Consider the following 25,927-nt stretch of genomic DNA (forward strand, 5'->3'; position numbering starts at 1 on the left):
TAGTGTCTAGAACTTAAAAGATAGATACTAAAATTAAACTAGCAATGTTTATCAGGTAAAATAAAATCATTATTTAATTTCTGTCACAATTTGATTAAAAATATCCTATAAAAGGCATAAAAGAGACAAAAATATCCATAAAAGCATTTGTACACCTAAGTAACCAGAAGCTATTGCCAATATTTTACATAGCTTGTCTAGTCTATGTTTTCAACAACTTCAGCCACTTTAAATTCAGGCAACCCTATCCATGCCAGATATATTTATAATTAGATACTACAATATAATAATAACTTAAAAGGTTTCATAGAAATAATGTAACTAAATGAAACTGTATGGAACCCTAGGTCCTAATCCCTAATCAGCCATTAAACATACCACAAATGTTAATATTTTTAATGGGATTATACTTTATAATATTTGTTGTGAGAACTGAACTTTCATGTGCATTATCCCAAGTTTTGTGGAAAAAATACAAGATGCAGATATTAGAGAAATCACTTTATCAAATCTCCACACTAAGTTTCACTTATTTTTCATGTGATTCAAATTCTATTCACAATTTCAACATGCAATAAATATCCTGTGATCAAGAATAAACAGTTCAATGAAATATTTCAATACAACTAGCTATGTAGCTTTCCTAAATATGCAATTGAAAACAAAATAGCCACAATTTTAGTAGCTTTGCATTTTTTCTTTCCTCCATATATTCTACAAATTGTTGTGAATGCTGAAATATAGGGAAATACTTTAATACCCAGCAAAATTAATACACTATATTAAAAAAGTAAAGATTAATTCAGAAATATTTGTAGTGGAAACTGGCTTGGTTCATTCTGACAATTTTACAAATAAATTTTAAAAATGAATTTCAAATATTAATCAGAATGAGTTTTTTTAACTTAACTTTCAAAAGAATCCAATTTTTTTAAACCCTGGAATTTAAAATTATGCTATGCAAATATGTAAATGACTGCAACTACATAGCAATCTTCATAGCAATCTAACTGCAGAACATGAGTAATGAGTGACATAAAAATAAATATCTGCTTATCTTAGTCTTAACCACACAGCATTGCAGTAACTGAGTTAATAGAGATTGATCTTTAGCAAGTATATTTTGAAATAACCATGTGGTTAAAAAGCTTATCTCCATCTTCCCCTCTCAAATGGTATCAGTCAATGGAGAAGTACCATATTAAAGATGGAAAGAATAACTGTAACCACCTAGTGAATTCTACAGAAACACAATGATGAAATGGAAAAACTATATGTAATCACACACACACACACACACACACTGATCCTGGATAAATTTCTCTCTGGGTTAACAAATAACTTATTTAATCTGTCTATACTTCAACATTCATACTTGTCACTCAAGTTAAAAGTTTTTTAAAACCCCAAAATAGATATTTCAGTCAATAAAATGATAAAGACTGGTGTCACCACTCAACTATGATGTCCAACAGTAAACTATGGTCTGTTGAATAATGATGGAATTGAACCATACATCACAGTTTATAAACCACAGGAACTGAATTTACTGCCCCAAAACAAACCTACACTGTTCAAAACAATTCCCAAACTAAGTCACAGGTGGGTTTAGCATTTTGTGTGGATCCAGGCAAGGTAAATGGCTAGGTTTCAACATAGCACCAATTTATATTGCACACAATACATAATATATAAGCATTGCAGTTTGAGCTCAGCAAATAGTGTGAATCTGGCTACAGGTAGTCAATTTATAATCATTTTAGTGACTGTTTGAAATTATAACAGCATTGAAAAAAATGACGTATGTCCATTTATGACTATTGCAGCATTCCTGTGGTCAGATGATCAAAATGCAAACACATGGCAACTGGCTCATATTTATGATGGTTGCAGTTTCCTGGGGTCATGAGACCATCTTTTGCGACTTTCTGACAAGCAAATCAAGGGGGAAACCATATTCACTTAACAACCATGTTACTAATTTAACAACTGCAATTATTCACTTAATAAGTGTGGCAAGTAAGGTCATACATGCGGCAAAACTGATTTAACAACTGTCCTGCTTAGCAACTGAAATTTTGGACTCAACTGTGGTGGTAAGTTGAGGACTACCTGTACTATCATTTTGATTGCACTGTCTATACTTAATACTATATGTTGCATGCCCAGGATTGTTCTTTCATCTATAGCATGGAATCTAAATCCAATCATTAACACTTAAGCAGACAAGCAACCAAATAATTTCACAACATCATTCATCTCAAGCAGGAAACTAAAACGCTGGATGGAGCTAAAGGACAGGAAGGAACAAGAGGTAACAGCCTTAGTGAACTTACTGGATTGTTGTTAAAAAGAATTCTAAGCCCCCTCCCTCTTAAAATACAAAATAGCTTATTGAGACTTAAGCCTGACCCTTAAGGCATGCAACATGGAGTGTGAGATAGAAAAATAAAAAAAGGATCATTGGGCAGAGGCTGAGCATATAGAGGAGTCTACTGAATGAAGAGGGATTGTGTGACTAGCTGAACTTTCTTACCAATACAATGAAACAATTTGTTGCAGATTCTATTTATTTCTTCCAGGAATGGTCACAGGGGGTCGACTGTCAAACTAAATATAACCTGGATCATTTTTTTAAAAAGATGAATTTCTACAAAACTGTGGAACTTTCTGAATCACAAGAAAATATTCCTTTTTGGTTTAAGCTTTAACTAGAAAATGGCCATATAACTAGTAAAAAGACAGGCCCACAGAAGATCTAAAATAATAAAGCCATTCATCTTACTTTCTGGAAAAGTTCTATTTGTTGATGCCCTATCACAGTTGACTAAATCACTGTCTTCTGTGGGTAGCATTATTTTCAACCTAAAGGAAGAATATGTGCAAAAGAAATAAAATTGGGAAGATGGTTGCTGGTTCCACAAATTGCCTTAAGACTTTTATTTTTTTTAATCAGCCACAATGTGGCTTGGTTTTGATTTAGAACAGTGTGTAAAGCCAGAATGTGTCACAACTTGGTTCTTAGTCTTAGTCATACTGGCTAAGACTGATACGAGTTGCCAATAAGTAGAATGATATGTCATCCACTCCTGATTTAATTCTACAACACATTGTAATTGAGATATACACATTTTCAGAAAAGTTGAAGTTGACATTTATGGAAAACAGAAATTACAGGAAACTAACCTAAATCTGCTAAAACATAATAACTAGAGTCTGTGATACATTATATATAATTCTCCCAAACAATCCTCTTGATAGCCACAGATTGTTAATGTAAGCCTACTATTTTCAGCTTCACACAGTTTATTATGGGATAAAATTTCTTAGAACAAAACTCTTTCACCCGCATCCCACTTTATACAAAGAAAATGCTATAATGTTGTCTGCAAGCTGACTGGACTATTCTTTCCAATATTTTTTTCTTGTTCCTTACATTTGTAAAATGGGTTATTGGTTTGGAAGCAAAACAGGACAATCAGCAAGAGAGAAGACTTTCTGATATATAGGAGAATATTCAAGGTATATAGAAATACATGTCATTTAAATATTGATTTCTCAAGGGAGAGGTGATGTAGAAAAATAATGTCCTTCTATTCATATGACATTCTAGCTACATACATGTAGTGCATAAATGCAAACTATTAAGTAATTACTGTATATACTCGAGTATAAGCCTAGTTTTTCAGCCCACTTTTTGGGCTGAAAAAAGCCGCCTCGGCTTATACTCGAGTCAGTGAAAAATTTGCCCGAAATGGAGGAGAAAAAGGGGCGGGGCCATGCCGCTGGGTGACGCTCGTGAATGGCCCAGCGCCCGTGAGTTTCCCCTCCCTCTGTGTCAGTTTGACGCGCAGCGCGCACCGCACCATCCCCCCTCCTCACGTTCTAATGTAATGCAGGGCTGTCTTACGATTCCCCTTCCTCCCCCTCCTGCCGCTCTGCAACGATGTCCCACCTCCTCCTTGTTATGGCAAGCAGCCACATAGCGATGTCCCACCTCCTCTGGTACAGTGATCCAATGATAGGAATCACTGTGCCGTGTGTCATAGGAGGCGGGACATCGCTCCCGCGGCCGCACGGGACATCATCATCACAGCAGGACATCAGCATCATGAGGTGAGTGAAGTATTTCATTGAATACACCGCTAGTTTACTGTTTTTCTTTGAAATAAATATTCAAAAACATTATTGGTATCTATTTTTATTTTGAAATTTACCGGTAGCTGCTGCATTTCCCACCCTAGGCTTATACTCGAGTCAATAACTTTTCCAGTTTTTTGTGGTAAAATTAGGTGCCTCGGCTTATATTCGGGTCGGCCTATACTCGAGTATATACGGTATAATATAATATAATAAGGATTATAGCTAATCCTTACAATGAGTTGAGTTTGATAATGGATGCTAAGAAAAAACAAACAAGATTTTGGATATGCTCAAAATAAAAGGAAGAGGCAAAAATAACTATATCAACTGATTGGGTACAAAGAAAAACCAGTACTACCCTTATTTTAGCTCAGATTTTTCTGAGATGACGACTAAATATTTCACCTCGCAGTTATCTCACCGTTCAGGCAGCTTTCTGCTCCACCTTTTCACCTTGTGCTTTCTTTGTGCTTCCTCATAATTTATTTATTTTTAATCCTGTCTTTATTACTTTTATTAAAAACTCAATGGAGCATACATACACAAGGCTCCTCCTTCCTCCTATTTTCTCTTCTACAAGTCTGTGAGGTAGGTTGGTCTGAGAGAAAGTAACTGGCCCAAAGTCACCCAGCTGGCTTTCATTCCTAAGGTGGGGCTAAAACTCATGATTTTGTTAGTTTCTACCCTGGTGTCTTAACTACTGGACTACCTGCACAACTGCCTACTCCTTCAGTGAAATGTGTTTTTTTTTGCTTTGGTCTATTTATATTTTGATACATTTTGTTAAGGTAAACAACAAAAAAGTCTTTTCAGAAGTGACATAGCTGCCAAACAGGAAGAAAGAATATATAGAGCATACAAGCCATCAAAGAATAAGGACTGAAGAAACCAAAGCTAATTTAATTTTTGCTGACCTATAGGCTTAAAGATTTATAGCATTTTTGTTGTTATTTTACACTTACTGTACACATATTAGAGCACAAATAAATGTCATGTTCCATACAAATTACTGGTAAAACATGTGTAACATCGCTTAGATTCTTCCTTAAAACACCTAATTACATGTATATTAAAATTCATTTCATAATTAGTTTTTAAATTTTTTACTTCATGTCTCACAAGATGAGAAAGCCAATTGCTATTCTATCTGATAAAATATCCTTGGAAAGTATCCCATCAAATATTCGTTGTGTTAGTGGCCTAGCCCTGGGAGCTGAATATTCTTAAGCAAGTTTCAGCATGAATCAAGTTTTAAAGCATAGTCTTCAGAACCTCTACCTATAAAAAAAAAGAGGGAAAAGTACAAACTGGCAAAATAAGACCGAAAATGATAAAAAGGTATTGGAAATCAGTAACCTCGAGCTCAAACCTGTCTCTGGTGGCTTCAGATGAGATTCCCCCAGAATTAGCAACCCCGAACCCTGGCTACCACCTTATAACCTGGCAAGATTCTAATTTCAAAGGGGAAGGCACATTTACTCTTGGTTTGTATGCTCTAAATCCACATTAACTGATTAAATCAGTTAATCAACCAGCCACACCTTCTTTAAACAGTTTTTTAAGGGACTGCTCTCCATTACTAACTACACTGAATAAATACATTGGGGTGGGTGGGTGTTAGTTAGGTTTCCCTGTTTTTCCCAGAGACCTCAAAAATGCCTTCCCTAGGCAACGCAGGAAGTAAACATGAACTCTTGAACCTGAACGGCCTGCCCCATAAGCACCTTGGAAGCAAGAGGAGGCGGCCAAGGGCTTTGCCCCATCCCTCTGCATTTGCAATGGCCAGGACACCCTGGAAGCGAGAGGAGGGGGGAAAGGGGGGGGGGGTTCTGTCATGCTGAATTCTTCTCCCGGGTGGGCGGGAGGTGGGGAACTACACGCTTTCCCGACTGAAACAGCGTGTGTATTATGGTGGGGGAGAGACGAAAGCGGGGTTCCACGGCAGCCCGAATTCCCCAGCGTCCCTCCTCTATCGCACCCCGCAACGCCTCCTGCTTTCATTGTCCCTAAAACTCCCTCCACGCGCAGGTCTTATGTTACTACGCCCCTCTAAAATCCCGGCTTGAGCTCCGAGGAAAATGGGGATCCCGAGGGCCCTAGCGCTCCCCTACTGGCGGGCCCAAGACCGGAGACGCGCCCTCTCTCTTCTCCAGGAGACCTCTCTTCTCCGTGCCACGCCACGCCACGCCACGGAGCAGGGAAGCCGCCCAGCCTGGGAGGAGGCGAAAGCGCCGCGAGCAGGTCCCGCGGGCGCGCGAGGGACGGCAGGCCTCGTCTCAATCCCCGGCCTTTCCTGACGCAGCCCCCTTCCACTCCACCCCCGGGCTGGCGAGGAAGAGACCCTCCTTACCTGGGCTTGAGGCTGCTGACGCCCCGTTCATAGGCCCAGACGGTGGCGGGTTGCGAAGACGCGGAGGCGGCCGAACCCAATGGATCAGGGTAGCTGGGGGCTGGTGGGTAGTTCCTGTCCATCATCCGAGTGGGAAAGGAGGGGACGCCGGGCTGCGCTCGGGGCCTGGCGCGTAAGAAGCGGCCAACCGGGGCGGAGAGGGGAGGGGGGGTAGGCTACAGGGACCGAGTAGAGTGGGACGACTCCCCCTTCCCGCTCACAGGAGGAGGGCAGCTGCGGCGGCGGCCACCCCCCCACCCGGTCCTCCCCTCAATTTCCGCTGCGAGAGGCGGGAGAGCGGCTTGGAACCCGGAGAGCTGCGGTGCGCCGCGGCCAAGTTGGCAGCAAGGGCTGCGAGCTACCTCGCCGAAGACCCATGTCGGGCTGTGGCTTTCCCAGGCTGCCCCTCCCACTCCGCTCCAATTGACTGGGGGCCCGATCGGCTTCAGGACACGAGAAACGCCGCCCGCCGCCGCTGCTGCTCTTCCTGCTGCGGCCGGTATGCTGGAGTTGCAGCCGTAGCAGGAGAAAAGAAGAGGGCGCCTGCAGCGAGGAGAAGGTCGCTGAGCGGGAGCGCGAAGGGATTGCTGCTCCAACTCACTTTGTTCCCGCGGTGGCGAAATGAAGCGGCGGCGGGGCGGGGGGGAATGTCCTCTCCGTTCCCGCGGTTTCCATCTCTGCAACGCCTGTCCATGAAAAGCTTTGCTGGGATTTGTAGACGGTTGTGTAGTAGCTTTACGCCTTCGCGTATGATGAAATGCTCTAACAAAAGGCTAACAAAATAACGCGCGAAATGGCTTCGTGACCCACGTAGCTTGTCATCTTAAAACGATACATTTTCACTTTCCCCTATTTATGTATGCTTTAAATTTCTTAAATTGCTTGTATACACATACTAGACACGTGATTGCAATTCTTAGTGTCTCTTTATTAGGTATACCTATGCATGATGGAAAATCCAGGCAAGATAACTTGTCTGAAAGTTCAAAACAAAGTTGTGTGTGGAAAGTTTTCTTTACATATATATTTACTATTTCAGAATGTGTGTGAGATAAAATACCTGAACAATGGAACTTCATAAATTGTGTTTTAAATGCGTCCAATGTTTAGGATAATCCTCTTCCTATCTCCTGAATCAATCACTGTATGTTTCTGTGCTTGACTGCTACACAATGAATCATCATATTTCTGTGCTTGAGTGCTACAACTCAACATTTTTTGTATTTATGTTTGATAATTATAAGTAGCAATAACAAGATAATGTAAAAATGAATGCTGAAAAAAATAAGATGCATCTTTTTAGCACAGAACTATTACTACTGGCTTCCAACTTTTGTGTTGGTGCCTAGGAAATGCAGTTAAAAGGAGTTTGAGATTAACACCTGAGGAAAGTTTGTATACTTATTCTGGCATGTAGAGTAATTTGTACTTTCAAATATGGAAGTTTGAATTAAAAGTTATTCATTGAAAAGGAAGACACAAACTTTGAGATACAACATTGCCGTTATGTATTGTGCAGAGGAAATAGATTAAACTATTTTGCATTTCATTATTTTGACAAAGGTGGACAACAAAGGATTTAAATTGTTGTAGAATGGTCTGCAGAAATGGCTCCTATGGCAATTCTAGCAAGCTTGTATAAGTCAATATGGTAGATAAATATTTAAGTGACTCAAAGCTTTGGCATCTAGCATTTTCTTTCAGAACAAAGATTGGTAAACTGCAGTGCCAAGCATTCCTTAGAATTCCTTTATGTGGGCTGAAAATTGAAGACACATTTCTGTCATTCTTCAGTGAGAAGCAAAAATGGTAGTCACAATCACATTTGGACAACTTGACGAACCAGGTTAGGAACAGATTGCCATGGGGGGAAAAACTGGTTGTTAGGTAAAGGTTTCCCTTGCACATATGTGCTAGTTGTTCCCAACTCTAGGGGGTGGTGCTTATCTCCGTTTCAAAGCCGAAGAGCCAGCGCTGTCCAAAGATGTCTCCGTGGTCATGTGGCTGGCATGACTAAATGCCGAAGGCGCACGGAACACTGTTACCTTCCCACCAAAGATGGTCCCTATTTTCTACTTGCATTTTTACATGCTTTTGAACTGCTAGGTTGGCAGAAGCTGGGACAAGTAACGGGAGCTCAGTCTGTTACGCAGCACTAGGGATTCGAACTGCCAACCTTTCTGATCGACAAGCTCAGCGTCTTTAGCCACTGAGCCACCACATCCCTTTGTTGAAGGTTGTTAGCATCTAATAGTGCCTTTAAATAAGTCTATCTAGTTTTTTAAATACCTTCCACCTCTGAAAATCCAGATACACTTTTGTTTGCTGTGACCCAACCTCACCTTGCAGCCATATTGCCCTTCAAATAAATAGTGAAAGAATAGCAATCACATCATGTCTTCTTTGTAACCTGCTCATCAAAGTCTGTTTAACATCTAAACTGATCTTTTGTTTAATAAGGCAATTTTTCAGATATCAGACATTTTCTTTCAGATTCATTATTTAATTGGCATTAACAAAGAAAATGAAACTAGGTACAAAGTTATCTTATTTATAAAAACTTATTGATAACACCCACGTGGATATATTCTTCCTAGTATAAGAAACATAAAATATTCAATTAGATAATTGAAATTATAATGTGTTAGCATTTTTATCATAGGAGAGCCAGTTTGGTGTAGTGATTAAGGCATCAAGCTACAAACCAGGAAACCTAAGTTCTAATCCTGCCCTAGGCACAAAGGTGAAATGGGGCCAGTCACTTTCTCCTAGTCGTAGAAAGGCAGCAATGGCAAAGTATTTCTGCCCAACATTATTGCCAACAAAACTGTAGGGACTAGATCAGGTAGTCACTAGGAATTAAAAACTGACACAAACACATTTTTATCATGGGAGAAAATTAAAAAAAAAATGTTAGCAAACTAGTGTAATTTTCAGAATTGAAAATAAAATTCAGTTACAAGAAAAAAGAAAAACTGCACATCAGTTTACTCAATGGCTCAAAATGCATAGAAGCCAAGTTCACACACAAATGCAAATATAACTCTTTCAGAATTATTAGAACATTGGAGAAATGTGTTCCTTATTTACCCGTTACCCTTTAGTCCATCATAGGCAGGCATCTTCAGAGATTCTTTTCACTGTCTTAGAGTGCTATACTATAGCATTTTAGCTGCACATCTTTTATTGAGATTAATTCTCAACAGTTTCATAGACTTTGTTCATTAAGGACCCGGAAGAGAGAGAGACTTTTTGAATACTTTGAGCTTTCCTGAACGTCCAGGATATGGAGGTGGTGGAGAATCATAATTTTCTCTTAATGCCATTGCTTGATCATAAGTTGGCAATCCTATCTGTCCTATCGTGCGAGGAGGGACAGGATTTAAAGAAAACTCTTCTTGTCTTTGAAAGACAATGGAAGAATTATGCCTCCTGCAGCTTCTGTGCCTAGAATAAAAAAAAACACCTTTGATGAACAAGGGCAAACAAAAGTCAGGCTAATTAATTGAAACTGCTAACAATATTTTCATCTTCCTAGTTTAGAAGTTAGTTAATACAACCTTACTAATTAACATCTTCCACAGTGGGAATTTTGAAACTATTAATTCCAATACATCTAAAAGAGGTTACTTTGGGAAAGGTAATTTGTCTATTTTGAGAAAAGTAAAAAAAAAATCTAGCTTCCCAATATTTCCCTTTGTACATTCATTCTTTAGATTCTGTGATACAGCATGGAATCATAATTTGAAAGTCATAGAGATTAATGTATAGTTTTTTGAGAGATGAAGTGTCCTTCCTATGAAATCAGGTCACATATACATGATAGTGAATCAATTCTCTGAAAAAAATGTCTTGAATCAGGCAATCTTCTATTTCTCTTAACATCTGCTCATGGAAAGAATCATGAAGTTAATCCATGATTTGTTAAATTGCAACAATGGCAATCTCTGAATACAAATCAGAGCACAAACCAAGGGGAAAATGCTTGAGAGTTTACTTATTCCAAGAAAAGCAAGCCTAAATTCCTTCTTGATGTGTAATACTAAACAAAACATGGATGATCTCACTAGATTTGTTAGCCTTGCCAAATAGCAGCAGAAGCCAAATCAGAGTGACAAAATGAACCAGGAAATGGCTCATTTTCAGATAAGCCACAATTATAATTTTAGTTTGGTCATGGATACTATAACCTTTAAGTCCAAAAATGTATGTTAAAATTTCATATTTCATTCTAACATAAAAATGTTTTCTATGCACTTTCAAGAGTTATCAAGATTTCCCTCCAAGCAGCTTCTGGAACAGAAGACACAGAAACAAGTAGACATTAATGTCCAAGTCAAGGCCATTTCTGCTGTTAAACTGTCAAATTCCATAAATTATTTATAAACCCATCAGAGGTTTTAATGGCAGTAGGATTTTGGATAAAAATTAACTATTCTGGACATTTGGAGTATAGTGTTAAGTTTCTTGAAACAGGTTTTATATTGAATATGGGACAATGGAATGCTTTATTGAAATGGTTTTTTTTAAGATGCCTCTTCATAATTACTGTCTTTGATTACCACTACCATTAAATGAAAATAAAAATTTCAAAAATGTGATTTTGTTTCCAGGTTCATGCAACCTAATTTTCAAAGTCTGTGGTTTATTTTCTGCCATTTGGAGCTTAAGACATCCAAAAATGGGGATTGCCTTCATTTTAATCCCAGAAGAATTTAACCCCAGTAGATTAAATAGAAAATGACTGGTCCAAAGTCACTCAGTAACATTTTGAACATAGACAACTTGAACATAGTTGGTTTGAAAACAGACTAATTAAAAAACAGACTTACCAAGTAGCTTACATGTGGGAGATGAGAATAACAAATCTAATTTGTAAAACATTATTCCAGGAACTTATTAAGAAATATAACACTGCAGGATCCAATCTGGGCGGGTCACTGGGACCAAAGGTGACTGATCCAGATTGGATCCTGCAACATTATCCTGGGACAGGTATATTTGCCTTCATTCGTGACATAAATACTGCTTGCAGATAATACAGGACAATTATGTATACTCACATATTCTTGAATTAATGGGAAAAAAGACATTGCATTTGAACATAAAATGTTAATAGGCAATTCATTGTATTTTATATATTTATACATTAGCTCAAAGTAAAGATTAAGTTGAATTAAACATTAATTTCACTAACTTTTCACATGACATTTTAAACTCTTACAAAGTTCTGAAGAAATGACATCTTGTTACGACGATGCAAATCTTTCTAGGCTGGAATTTAGGACAAAACACAGCCAGTGAAATAGTTACACTCCATTTATACTAGTATGTGAGCCAAATATGATTAATATAGCCTTACAAATAACTTTATTGATTAGGTATTTAATTGTTCTATGCAATAATGAACATAGGATAAGCATGAAAACAAAAGTTACACAAAAAGATAAAACCAGTTAAACATTTCAAAATGGGACAGGCTAATAGATATGGGCAACGAGTTATATTGTAGTCTTTCCAGTTCACAACGTCTCATACTATTTGGAGACAGAAACTGCCATTAGCTATTTTAAGAATCCAAATGACAATTATAAAAGAAGTAAAGTTCTACCATCACTAGTGGTCATTCTCAAAAAGATAAAGTGAAATGCTACTTTTATGAAAATAGTTAAGGTCTTCTATTACCAAAGACTACTGAAGGCTGCTGAAGTTATTACTCTGAATTCACTGTTTGTGAACAATAGTATGAGATATGTGCATATCTTGCACCCTTTGTAACAATTTGAAAAGGTAATATTCCACAGAAACTGAGAAAAGTTTTGTTTATACTGCATGCCATGATTTTTAGACCTTGCTCTGGTTGAGTCAAAGGATTAATTACAAACAACATTCAAACATTTCTTTTTAGTGAAAATATTATTGGTGAACAGTCATGCTATGTTATTGCTCAATAACCACTCATCCAATTTTTAAGAAGCTGTATTATACCTGCATAGGCTATCAAGTAAAAACTATTAGAATCTTTCCCACAATGTTTTGTTACTGAAGAACATATTAAGGGGATGACCTCAATAACTAACCATAAATACAACTTGTTTGAAGAACAGTACATTCTAAAATCTTCAATGTCCTAGGAATAATCCTAACCTAAATATACTTAACAAACTAATGGCACTAAGGATATGCTTTCTCACTCCTTTGGAAGACAACTGATATGACAAGATGTACATTGTAATACATGTTATTTTAAAAAATGATATACCATTTTATTTTCAGCTTTGGAACACCAGCTCCCTTACTGCCAGAAAATATGAACTGTAATTTTCGCTACTCGTATTACAATATCCAAGGAAATGTATGTACAGATACAGAAGTTTTAATATGTTATTTAATCTTTATAAAAGTGTCACATAATTCCAAGATGCTATACTTTATTTAATCTGTTACAGATTTCTGGAAGGAATTGTGACTCAGATTTTATGCAATGCATAAAAAAAAGTCAGAGATTCAAGACCTGCCACATCGAGTTAGGGCTGAAAATAATCCAAAATGAAACCCTAGAGAATTGTAGAATTCCTATAGAATTACATAAACCAAAATTTGGACTCAGCATAATGTACTTTCTAAATTCCTCTTTATTATTATTATTCATATTCATTCTATCCTTCAATTCCTAAATACACTATTGCCAAAAGTATTCCGCTCACCCATCCAAATAATCAGAATCAGGTGTTCCAATCACTTCCATGGCCACAGGTGTATAAAATCAAGTACCTAGGCATGTAGACTGTTTTTACAAACATTTGTGAAAAAACGAGTCGCTCTCAGGAGCTCAGTGAATTCCAGCATGGAACTGTGATAGGATGCCACCTGTGCCACAAATCCAGTCGTGAAATTTCCTCGCTCCAAAATATTCCACAGTCCACTGTCAGCTGTATTATAAAAACGTGGAAGTGTTTGGGAACGACAGCAACTCAGCCACGAAGTGGTAGGCCACATAAACTCGTCCAATATCAGTGTGTGACCTCACAAATGCGCTTCTAGAAGAATGGTCAAAAATTCCCATAAACACACTCCTAAACCTTGTGGACAGCCTTCCCAGAAGTGTTGAAGCTGTTATAGCTGCAAAGGGAGGATCGATGTTATATTGAACCCTATGGATTAGGAATGGGATGTCACTTACAGTAAGTTCATATGCGAGTAAAGGCAGGTGAGTGAATACTTTTGGCAATATAGTGTATTAGTGGACTGCAAGTTCTCTTAAATACTTAAATCTTATTTGTGATTTGTTGACCTTCTGACCTTCAACAAATGACCTTGTTATTTCTTGCAGACATTTCATTACTCAAAATAGGTAACATCATCAGTGCTAGTAAATATGGGGTTTGCTCTCAGTTTATATTCTAATGGATTGCCCTGTCAACTGTTGGTGGAAGTGATCTTGGAGATTCTTTGGTTGGGCTGTTTACTGCTGACTTGTTAGCAGTTCCTACTGTGTTTCCCCGAAAATAAGACAGGGTCTTATTTTCTTTTGACCCACAAAATATGACTTGGATCTTATCATCAGGGGAGGGCTTATTGTTTTGGGGTTGCTGGGTGGCTGCTCTCTTGTGAGTGGGTTCCCGAAGAGCCAGGCACAGCCTCAGGGTTGAACAGCTGTGCTGTCGCAGCAGCACTACATAGCAGCCATGAGGTAATCACGTTCATGAGCAGCTGCCCGGTAACCCCCCTTTCCAGCTGGGCACAATGCCTTTCACTGACCTAGGGGTATCGCCAAGCCGCGAGAGCGCCCGTTCGCAGCCCTCCTGCTCCTGCATCTTGGTACCTTTGGAATGCTCCTAGGTCAGTGAATGGGGCTCTCCATGGCTGGAGAGGGGGGTTGCGTGAGCGGCTTTTCCGCTCCCCGCTCACGGACCTCCCAGGCTCACGATGCCTTTGCCTAATTCTCCCTGCAGAATCAGGGCATCTCTGTCATCGCCGCTGCCGCCACATGGCTTTTTCTGCAACTTCCAAAGCATGGAGGTAGTATGCCGAGTCTTCCAACAGTTGCCACTCTGGGAGTACGCTCTATGGTTGTATGCTCTGGGAGTACGCTCTGCTGGCAGCAGCCGTTCGACCTTGAGGTTGCGCCTGGCTCTTCGGGAGCCAGCTCGCAAGAGAGCAACTAACCGGCAACCCCCCTCTCCAGATGGGCACAGTGCCGCTCACTGACCGAGCAGTATCCTGAAGGCACCAAGCAATGCGAGCCTTTGCCCTCCACCTCGTTCCCGCAGCTTGGTGCCTTTGGGATACCACTAGGTAAGTGAGCGGCGCTCTGCCTGGCTGGAGGGGGGGGGTTGTCCAGGGGGCTTATTCGTGGGAGGGCTTACATTTTTGTCCACCCAAAAATGTGGCATGGCCTTAATATCAAGACATCAGGGAAACACGGTAGATTAGGGTATTGTTTACTTGATTGTTAGTCTAATGTTGACCTTGGAGTTAATCTATCAATCTAGGTGCTGATTGCAGGTGGGGAGGTATTTTGGTCTTTTTGTTCCCTTTTTGGCTTGTTGATTGTCTCTTTTGCATAGTGTGTGTGTGTATGTGTGTGTGTGTGTGTATGTATGTATGTATGTATGTATGTATGTATGTATGCATGCATGCATGTGTATTTTCACGGGTGTAGGTATGCTGGTCTTGTTGTATTCGGGTCTTTTCCCATGATTTGGTCTAGGATGGTCACAGTTTCCCAATTGAAATTATGATTAAGCCTCTCCATGTGTTGTGAAATTAAAGAGTTTTCATCATGTCTTTTGACTGCTAGTTGGGGTTCATAGATGCATTCTGCCAGTCTTCTGCCTGTTTGTTGTGCATAGTGGCTGTTGCTGTCATTACTCTGTATATTGTAAATTACTCCTGTTTTTTTCTTCTGGAGCTGCTGGGTCTTTTGGTTTCCTTAAGAGGTTTTAAAGTACTATTGTTCGCATGTGCCACACTGATTCCATGAAGTTGTAGTAATCTATTGGTGGTTTCTGAGATTTTCTCAATGTTTGGTAGTGTGATTCTTTTAGGGTTTGTGTTAGTTGTGCTGTTTTGGGTTGAATGGTCAGGAACCTTTTGATAAAGTTGTGTGGATATCCATTTAGTTGAAATATGTTGTAGATGCTCTATTTCCTTTTTCTGCTGTTCAGGGTTGCTGTAGTGAGTTGTGGTGGTTTAAATAAGGTTGTCACACAACTTCTTTTATCAGACATTGGGTTGTTGCTTTGGTAGTACAGCACTTGATTGTTGTGGATGGCTTTTCTGTACACATGTTTCTAGTTTGCCATTGTGTTCTCTTCTGATCAGGATGTTCAGGAAGGATAGCGGGTTTTCTCTGGTAAACTGGATTCTTTTGAAGATGCTGTGGATGGTACTGAGGGTGTTCTCTAACTGGCCTTTTTTATCATGGTGAAGATGTCATCTACATATCTGGATCCCTATTTTGTGGAAGGGCTATGACTTCGAGACATTGCATAATGATCTTTTCTATAAGTCCTAAAGGTGGCGATCTCATAGGTCTACCTTTAATTTGTTGGTAAGTTTGTCCATCATATTGGAAGCATGTGGTTAGACTGACATTTGTGAGATCCATAATCCTGGATGTTTCAATTGGTTGAAATTCAATAACACTGCTATACATCAAGAACATCTCAGAAATCACCAACAGGCTACTACAAATATATGGAATCGGTGTGGCACACAAGTCAACTAAAGCCCTTCAAAACATCTTAAGTAAACCAAAAGACCCAGAAGAAAAAAAAACAGGAGTACAACATACATTGCAATGACCGCAACAGCCATTACATAGGATGAACAGAAGAATGGCAGAATATATCCATGAACACCAAATAACAGTCAGAAGACATGATGAAAACACTTTATTCTAGTGGCTTTAATTTCACAAGATACAGATAGATTTAACCATAGTTTTAATTGGGAAACTGTGATTATCTTAAACCAAGCCGTCCAAAAATGCTACGAAATTTCTAGAAGCCTGGCACTCTGACAAATTAGCTATAAGTAGATACATAGGCATAAACAATATAAATTATGCAAAAGAGACAACCAACAAGCCAAAAAGGTAACGAAAAGACTAAAATAGACCAGCCATCAGCAATCAGAGGAGCATAAACTCCAAGATTAACATCAGACTAACGATCAAGTAAATATCCCAATCAAGAAACTGCCAAACAAGCCAACAGCAAACAGCCCAACCAAAGAATCTCTAAAACCATCCCCACCAACACGGACAGAGCAATTCACTAGAATATAAATTGAGAGCAAACCCCACTCCTTACTAACACTGATGATGTTTTCTAGTTTGGATAATGAAATGTCTGGAGGAAAACAACAATCTCAGAGAGTACCAAGGATCTCTCATTTTAACCCTGAACTACAAATATTCTCCTTTATTGGAATCTTATCTGCCAACTAGTCTTCCAATGCTTTATCTATTCAAGCACATGACCTTACATTTGAATATCTTTCTGTCAGATTTAATATGCATACATTCCATCTCCATATATTCTAAGTCATTTATAAAGACATGAAATAGCATTTTCAATGGCCATTGGGCCATTCAATTGGGCGATTGGACCAGCACCAGGTTATCAATATTTCCCCTCCAGGAAGCTATAGAACCATTTATGAGCACTCTTTTGATGTATTTATTCAGTACATATTCAGCAAATGTTTCAGATCCTATTACTGTCTAGTCTATTTACCCACCCAGTATCCTAACATTATGCTATACTACACCACAGAATTCCTTTCATCTGCCAAACTAGTCACTTTGTAATTTAAAAAAACTAAGATGAACCTAACTTGTTCTCGATAAATTCATGCTGACTTCGATAATGGTAGCAATTCTTGGCATCATAGCTTGTTGATAATCTGTTCTATTGTAGATTGCCAATTAGACACATTAAACTAGCTATAATTTCCTGGGTCAATCATTTTCACCTTTTTGAATATTGAAATTATATTTGTTCTTCAAATCTTTGTCACCAATTCTCCAGAGGTTATCAGGTACATACAGCATAAATCTATGCAGAATATAACCATCAAATGTAAACATAAATACAAGCTATGTCCTGATACAATAATATGTTTAATGTTGATACCAACACTGATACCGGTAAATCTAACATTTGTTTTCTTACCCTGGTAATCTTGGTTTGCATTTTCTTTGGCACAGATAATAAATAAGCAATCCAAGTATAATCAATAGTACTCCAACAGCAATCAATCCAGTCAAAAGTCCTATAACGTCAATCTTCTCTGCTGCTTTGCCATCTGCACATAAAGAAAAGACTGTTAAATGTATTCAACCATCTCAGTGTTTTCTGATCTACCTTAAATCACACTTTAATCCAGTATTGCCAGAAAATGTGATCACAGTATGCCAATAAATATAAGGAACAAATTCCTTAACTTATTCCCTAGATTTATAAAAGTAATATATCCATTATGCATCTTTTCAAGTACAATTATAGCTTTTAAATGCTAATGAATTAGGTGACAAGTAACAATCAAAGGTGACTTCTGTACAAGAAACTCTCAAAACTTGCTGAAGCCCAACCACTTATTCATGGAGATAGTGTGACTAGTTTTAACAGGTGTGTATGTGTGTGAGAGAGAGAGAGAGAGAGGGAGGGAGAGGGAGAAGAAGGAGAGGGAGGGAAGGAAGGAAGGACAAAGAGAGAAACAGACAGAGAGACACAGATAGTTGTCTGATTTTTCTTCTATGCTTTCATTTCTAGTAAATGTTGGTGACTTTGTATGACAATTTTCTGGCCTTTAGGCAGGAATATCCAAAGATCTTTTCCATCTTTGTAAGATGGAAGCAAATCTCTTAGCTTTTCCATTGTGAAAATTCTTGGGTATGAGGTTTCTCCCCACAAGCTGTAGCAATTGAAGGCAGACAGGAGAAAGGAAAGAGGACAAAACAGTGGCTTCTTACCCCTTGCCCGCTGCAGCAATAGGTCATGTCCCATAAAGTATCTTAACCTTAACTCAGTCAACACAAAATATTCCAGCTGAAGGTTCTCAAAACTGCCCAACTGGATAGATTAGGACATGTCAGGAGTTCAGCCTGAGCAGTGGTAGCCTATCTTAAGTATCTTCTATTAAGAAATTCTTGGAAGGGGTCAACCAAAAAGGTTTTATATTGATACTCTTCAAATATGCACCAGTAACATAGGAAAGATCTGGGTAGGAAATTCAGATGGGGGAACACTTGTACAAACTATTGTAGAGGCAGATTTTGCTAACACAATGTTAAAATTTCCGGAAATACTTAAATTTTCCATACATTAGTCCACAGATAGTTCAGAACTTAATGTAGTATATGATTTGTATGATCACAACATACGACAGAGCAGATAATTGCAGGAAATTAAACACCTGAGTTAACAAAACCTTGTCCTTCTATGCATTACTAGTTTGAGAGAAAACACTTTTCCATATATAAAATACAGCATATAAAAAAGAAAATGCCAAGTCATAATACTGTGAATATTCTTTTCTAATATAAATGTAATCATTTTTGCTGAACAATGTTTGTGTCAACAATTCCTTTATTCTGCTGTGTGCATCAGAAGAACCACAACAAATTTCTTGTTGAAGATGAATACACTGATTACAGCTTGGATCTCTTGTCTGCTATATCCACTGGAAAAAACAGCTGTCATTCATCATATACAGAAGAATAAACCAAGATACTATATGTCAAAATAATTTTAACAGATCATATGTTGTTTTTGTCTTACCTGTTTTTGAGCCAGGACCTCTAAGAGTATATTCAGACCAAAAAGACATCTAAGAAAACAAAAACATGTGTTTAGATTATGTGTACATGAGCCTGACCAAGTTTGGCTTTATATATATATTTAAATTAGACAGATCAACTTTTAATTGTACTTGCTTTCAAATGTTAAAACTAGATATTAAATGTATCAATACCTTAGTAATTTTGTTTAGAACTTATATTGCACTGGTCAAATGTCAACTTCTATTGACATTTTTGAATTTGAAATTTCAATTTGTCTTTGATATTGGGGACGAGGAAGACAGGAGAGATGTGATATTACGTTTTAAATAAATTATTGTGACTTACTTTAGAAGCAAATTGAAATAGTTGGATCATGACAATTATTGAACCTTGTTCCTAGAATAAGACTGTTGCACTGAATGTGTTTGTTTCTCAAAGTGACAGCTCTGTTTATTTGATTTACATTCCATATTTATAATTGAGTAAATATTCAAACACTGTTGCAGGGATATTACATTTTACCAGCATCCAGGGTACTATAATATGATGTTTGAAAAAGGAAACCGTTTTCACAAGAAACACACATTTTCCTAGAAAAAGTACTGCATAGAATATGATTGTATGAACACCGCTGGCCTTAACTGGATAGTGTTTAGGATTTTTTTACATCATCCACATATGATTTTTACAAATCACATCCTTAGTGCCTTCATACATTTGCAGTATGAGTTGAGATCCATACTTTTCTAGATAAATATAAAAATAAATAAATATCCACATACCTACAACACATTTCAAATCCTTTTCTCTGTAAGACAATGACTGGTAAATGAAATGGTAGGTATCTTGTCACTGTTAAAGTGATCACACAAATTTTGAAAGCCAGTTTTCTTAATCCCAAGAAAAATAAATATCCCTATTTCACATGTGTTTGGATTTATAAAGACATTCATGTGTATATTTGATAGCCACTTTCTAAATGGAATGGTTTCCATCCCTGCATGACAGAATTTAGAATAACTTTAGAATAACTTTGTCTCTTTGAATGTACACTAATTGGCATACATTAAAATGAAATTTCATTGCATACAGCTCTCAAAGGATCAGTTCAAACAATTAAAGAACAAGATGACCAGGGCTAACTTAAAAGGCTTCATTATTAGGGTATCTAAGAAAAGTTAACAGCTGCTCCTATGCAGAGTATGCTGTTGACTTGTTATCAATCAAAAAATGTATATGTCAAATGTTCAATAGAATTTAAGTTAAATAATTACTGTCTTTTTTGAATCTCCAAAAATTTCCCTTGCTTCCTCAAAATTGCATTGTTCTTCATAGCATTCTCTTTCAAGATCTCCTTGGGTTATTAGTTCAAAGTCAAATCGGTTGTATAGAAGATGTCGTCCAATGAATAAATTGGCTTTCTCTGCAAGGATGAATACTAAAATATAGTTAAAATAATGTTAATATGTTAGAATGCCAAGGATTTGTTAAAATATTTAAAACTCCTCCCCACTTTATTTCGTTTATAATTCTTTGTATGCTCATTATTTTATTATTGCTACATTGAGAAAGTCAAGGTACCATTCAATGAATGTTTTTAATCACGCTGTTTTCCAAGTCACTCCAGAAAACCACGTAGTCACTGTAGCTTAAATTATACATTATTTTTTCTACATTCCTGCAACCATGGCAGCATGAAAAGATGCCAGATGCAGCCTACATGCCACTTTTTAACTTGTCATTTATTACAGAACTCTGTGTATTAAAGTATCTTTTACTTAAATATTACAAGGTATGACAATAACATAAAAACACTTCAAAAAAACCCACCTGCAATTTCAAAAGATGTAAAACATATTTTTTTGACCAAACAAAACAATAGAAACAGAAGAGCTGATAAGCACAGTATTGTTTAATAGTCTATTTTTAAAGTTATCTCCATTTTTCTATAAAATGCAAAAGATTGGGACAAGCTTTGTTTAGCAGCATTATTTATTCATTCCTTTAATTTGGCAGTCACTTATGAGTAAAATTTGGAATGCAAATGTGAAATATGTCTCCTGTAATTAAAGATCTCAAAGTTGAGTTTCTATGTTTCTCACTTTTGCCTTTATACCATGACTGACTGGCTTGCTTGAGAGTTTAAGGGGCAAGAAAGTCATTTCTAGCTTAAGGAATGGAATCACCCCCTTACTATAATGGTATCACCCACTGTTCCCTTAATTCCCCAGCCAATAATACTATTGAGGCAATTACTTTTTTAAGGGGGAAATCTCACCTAAGTCTAATTCTACAAAATATACCCATCTTTTTTCAATATCTATGTTACATTAGCATGCATCAATATAGATCTGTAGGAACCTTTAGAACTGCATCATCTTTATCTAAGTTACCTATTAGAAAAATATTGTAAGAAGATAATGAGCAGGAATTTTTTGAATTTGCCCAAAGAGCTATCAAATTTGGTGGAATAGAGTCTGTCAAGGCAACTTTTAAAAAAGTTTATGGATATGGTCAGCAGATTGGCAAATTTCTATCATCTATTGGACAATTTGGCTTGATCTCAGAAAGGTAATGAGGTTACACCTGACTAGTCCTTGGATTTGGTTTGTCTGATTTGTGCTTTTGAATCAGCCTTAAATCCTGGTGACTACAGTAGTTGAACAAGAGCTGGCAGTTTTCTTCACAATATCAGAACTAGCTAGGACTCTAGAAGCTACAGACATACCTGATGAAGAAATCTGGTAAATGTTTGCCTATATTAAGGGATTAGTAATGATGTTGGTGAATTGTACAAGAAGATGATGTTCTTGGAAGGCTAGATCATGTATTTATATAACTGGCTGTAACATTGTGACATTTAACAAAATATGCTAAAGAGAAATAGCCTTGAAAAAACTGGTTTAAATCCAGAAATATATAATATATATATTATTTGTGCTGATAAATAAATAAAGGGAGACTAGTATAGATCTATTTCAAGCTATTTAGCTCTCATCAGCTAGCCATACCCTTACTGGGATTAGAACCTGTGCTGTATTGCATTTTAGGCAGATGTGTTAACCACTAAGCCACAGAGTTCTTCTCCTTATCAGCTGACCAGGGAATAGGTATGTATTTTTGGGCATACCAGGGGTTGTAAATATATATACATACACACACACAGACACACACACGCTGGTCTCGTTGTATTCGGGTCTTTTTCTGTATAAGATTGAGATTTTCAATCTCAATTTTACACGGAAAAGACCCGAATACAACAAGACTAGCATACCTACACCTGTGAAAATCTATGAAAACACACACACACAAACATATATATACCTATACATACATACACATATACACATACACACACACACACACACACACACATATATATACACACACACACATATATATACACACACACATATATCATAATGTGTATATATATTTATATATATTACAATGACACTTGAACTCTGATTGAACCATTTTGAGCAACAGCATTTAGATTAGGCTACAGTATACAATCATAATTTTACTTCTTTGATTTTGTCCTTTACATAAGGAACAATTTTAATACAAAAATACAATGATTGATATAAATAAGTTACCTTCTTCTATTTCACCCTTTGATTTCTTGATTGGTATTGAGCAGTGAGGAAATGCAGACAAATTTATAAGCAGCTGAAATAGCAAAACATAAAAAAATAACATAGCCTGTCAAGAAAAAAATAATAGATTAGTCACTACAGACTTTAGGAAGAATTAATCTCACTCTAAGAATATCAGACACAAGTTAGCACAAGTCAAGTACAATGAACGCTGCATTGGAAACAGGCTACAGAACTCTCACAAACTAGCCTAACCTGTACAACCATTATGGTTTCAGAATATAAATGGCATTAGACTGCTCCCAGAAATTTCACAAGAATCAGAAGGAAGGAGGAATATAACCACTGAAGACATAGACCAAGTATTTGTACACCCATCTGCTACCTCATTTCCTTTGTATAGAATTTTGCATGGCAAAATTGCCTGGCTCACAAAATCCCATTCACAGGGTAAGAGATGAAAGGACATACATGTTCATAGTTAATCAGCATTTTACTGAATGCTGTTAACCAGAAAACATAGCCAAGAATTATGTCCTGACTATGGATTGCTTTCACTAATACCTTGGCGTCAACATACCCAGGTGCTGAAACACACTTTCCTAAGAGACCGTGAACCGAACGGATGAAGGACCACCTTCTCAAGAACTCTTGGACTAGCTAGCTGCAACTACCACAAGCTTTTTCGAGGCTGGCTGGTGGGGTTCACAGAGAGTTGACTGTATTAGAGCAACTCTGCGAGAAGGAAACTAAGACTTAGCTACGCCCACTAATAACTTCTTAGCTCTCTTTCTCAAGCTAACTTTGTTTTCGGCCAAATCGTAATTCTTAATCTTCAGAAACCCGATTCGGAAGGGCAGCATATACCTTGAACAAGCCGGACAAAAGAAAGTAAGCGAGTACCTTAGGCAAGCGAACGAAAAGATCGTTCGGCTTAAGTCACGCTGCCCTTATTTAGAAGCAGAGCAAATAATCGGACGGGCACAGAAAGACCTTTCGCTGGAGAGACTTTCTTTCGTCATTCGAGGAAATCACACGAGGGGGTGGGAGGCTCAGTCATTTCCTTTTTGCTCACCTTTCTTCCCCCGAGTGGCCTTTCCGAGTGGATACGGCCATTTCCGCGGCCTTACCTGTTGCGTTCAATACTCGGGTGTTATTTATCTTGTCCGCTCCGCGAAGCCATGTTCTCTTTCCTAAACCCGCTTTCGAGAGCTGCCGGGGGTGAATGAGAGGGGCTGAGAGATCATATCACGCCTGCTACCTTTGTAACCGCCCACCTCAATTCCGGGCGGGCTCCGGAGCGTTGGAAAGAGGACTCAGCTGCGGAAGGGAGCGCATATTTAAACGTTTAACTCAGTTCGTAGTCGGTGTGAGAAACGAAGTTTTACCTAAAGTGTTGTCTCCTGGAAAACAAGGCGTTTTGCTGTCCTTGTTTCTCTTTTTGCGCAACGCGTTCAACCCACGCTGGTCGGAAGTTGGATACAGGTGGCGTTGTGCTGTGATTTGATAAGACTGTAATTTCAAATAAGTTTAGCGCTCATTAAGAGGTTGCTTGTACAGTTGCAAAACTACTCGCTGAAATAAGCTACGATTTTATTTCTAATTCACTTTATATTAATTTGACTAGTAGGGTTGTCATGGCAATTTAACTTTTAAATTTAGGATGAATCCGAGCATGTCCTGCTGCTTGAGGAACAATAAAATCTGGTCAGCATAAAATATAAACTGCTGGAATACTTCAGCCTTGTTGGACCTGTGAATGTGTTTTATGAAAAATATGAAATAAGTGGTTACATTTTCTTGATTTGTTGTCAAATCTTCTGGAATTATTTACTAGTCCAGTTGAAGACACCACCAATAAGCTTCTTTCCTGTACAATTTATACTAGTCCAAAGACTGGAAATGCAGTGGTCACACACCAAACTATTTACATTAGCTCTGAGAATATGAGCTTGTGTTATTTGCATTTTGTCCTTTGACCCACTGAAAATTTAATCCATAATGTTGTTTTAAATTTAGTTGTGATGGAAGGGTGAGTAAACACAAAAGATAATGACATTTGCACCAATTATCTTTTGTGCAACTTTGTTGAATTACACAATGCTTGTAGACTAGCTGAATCAAATGTATTATGCTTGCTTTAAATATGAACCAATTCCATCCTCCTCCCTTATTCTGAAAAAAAAAATTAGGATTATATTTTGGGTTCTGTGGCACTTTTTTGTACTGCCTTCCAAATTTAGATTGAACTGGGCTAGGATATTGTTACTGTGGGATGTTGTCCTTCCTACTGCATTAGGTTGTTTTTCTATGGCTTTGCTCTGTTTTGACTTACTCCAGATGGCTGTGTTATAAGCAAACAAAGGCATTGTGATCAATGGACCATCTTACCAGCCTCCTTCTCTATGTATGTTTTTTTACACTTACATTCACTGAGAAGCTGATTGGAATTGTAATGCCCTCTAGTGAAATTTTAAAGCAGTTGTGATTGTTAATTTGGATTCAGTTTACAGCAAAGTACTGTAATTCCCTAAGTATCCATTATTGATTCACAAGATACTTTCTGATATCTTTTATTTTTTAAAATTATGCTTATAAAGCAATTTAAAATACTCTAAATACATTTTAATGAGAGCTATTTTGTTGCAATGGGTCAAGGCATCCAGCTAGACACTGGGAGACTCTGAATTCTAGTTCTGCCTTGAACACCAAGCCAACTGGGTGACTTTGGACTAGTCACTTTCTCCCCCCCCCCACCTTTTTGAAAAACCTTGCCAAGAAAACTGCATGGACTTGTCCAGGCACCCTCAGAGGATTGGTAATGATTAAATGGCAGGTATTTTTTTTAAAAAAAATATCATAAAATAAAATATACCAACAGCAGGTGTTTCAATATAGATTCATCTTGTTGCTATAGTTTGATGATATACAGTAGATTATAAGGAGAGTTAGTTTGGTGTAGTGGATAATGTACTAGGTTGGAAACTGGGATACCATGAGTTC

At 37.7% G+C, this 25,927-nt stretch overlaps 2 protein-coding genes across 5 annotated transcripts in view; both read right to left on the reverse strand.

Moving 5' to 3' along the window:
• The window catches only part of QSER1 (glutamine and serine rich 1), a 44,710-nt gene extending 36,239 nt beyond the window's left edge, over positions 1-8,471 (reverse strand). For 2 of the 3 annotated variants that reach the window (XM_032224146.1, XM_032224138.1), the window contains exon 1: positions 6,494-8,471. In XM_032224146.1, coding sequence (XP_032080037.1) covers positions 6,494-6,618 — 125 coding nt within the window. In that variant the 5' untranslated portion in view covers positions 6,619-8,471. The remainder of the gene's footprint in view (positions 1-6,493) is intronic. The other variant, XM_032224156.1, reaches the window with a different exon arrangement.
• A 329-nt stretch (positions 8,472-8,800) lies between these two features.
• Positions 8,801-24,392, reverse strand: PRRG4 (proline rich and Gla domain 4). 2 transcript variants are annotated; one of them, XM_032224242.1, is made up of 6 exons: positions 24,055-24,392; positions 22,925-23,030; positions 20,600-20,763; positions 19,324-19,372; positions 17,716-17,848; positions 8,801-9,979 (listed from the first exon to the last, which is right to left on the reverse strand). In XM_032224242.1, the coding sequence occupies exons 2-6, from the start codon at positions 23,025-23,027 to the stop codon at positions 9,757-9,759; spliced, it is 672 nt and encodes a 223-aa protein (XP_032080133.1). In that variant the 5' UTR covers positions 23,028-23,030; positions 24,055-24,392; the 3' UTR covers positions 8,801-9,756. The 2 variants fall into 2 exon arrangements, with proteins under 2 accessions (XP_032080133.1, XP_032080142.1); XM_032224251.1 differs by lacking the exon at positions 24,055-24,392 and adding an exon at positions 23,828-24,029.
• Between the last annotated feature and the right edge of the window lie 1,535 nt (positions 24,393-25,927).

Source organism: Thamnophis elegans, chromosome 1 (genome assembly GCF_009769535.1).
Source record: "Thamnophis elegans isolate rThaEle1 chromosome 1, rThaEle1.pri, whole genome shotgun sequence".
NCBI lineage: Eukaryota > Metazoa > Chordata > Lepidosauria > Squamata > Colubridae > Thamnophis > Thamnophis elegans.

Coding starts and splice junctions, on each gene's coding strand:
- PRRG4 (XM_032224242.1), bottom strand. CDS start 23,027: ATGTTATTTTTTTATGTTTTGCTATTTCAGCTGCTTATAAATTTGTCT. Junction 19,373..20,599: donor TTGGAGATTCAAAAAAGACA/GTAATTATTTAA, acceptor TTGTTTTCTTAG/ATGTCTTTTTGGTCTGAATA. Junction 17,849..19,323: donor AGGTCCTGGCTCAAAAACAG/GTAAGACAAAAA, acceptor CTTTATGTGCAG/ATGGCAAAGCAGCAGAGAAG.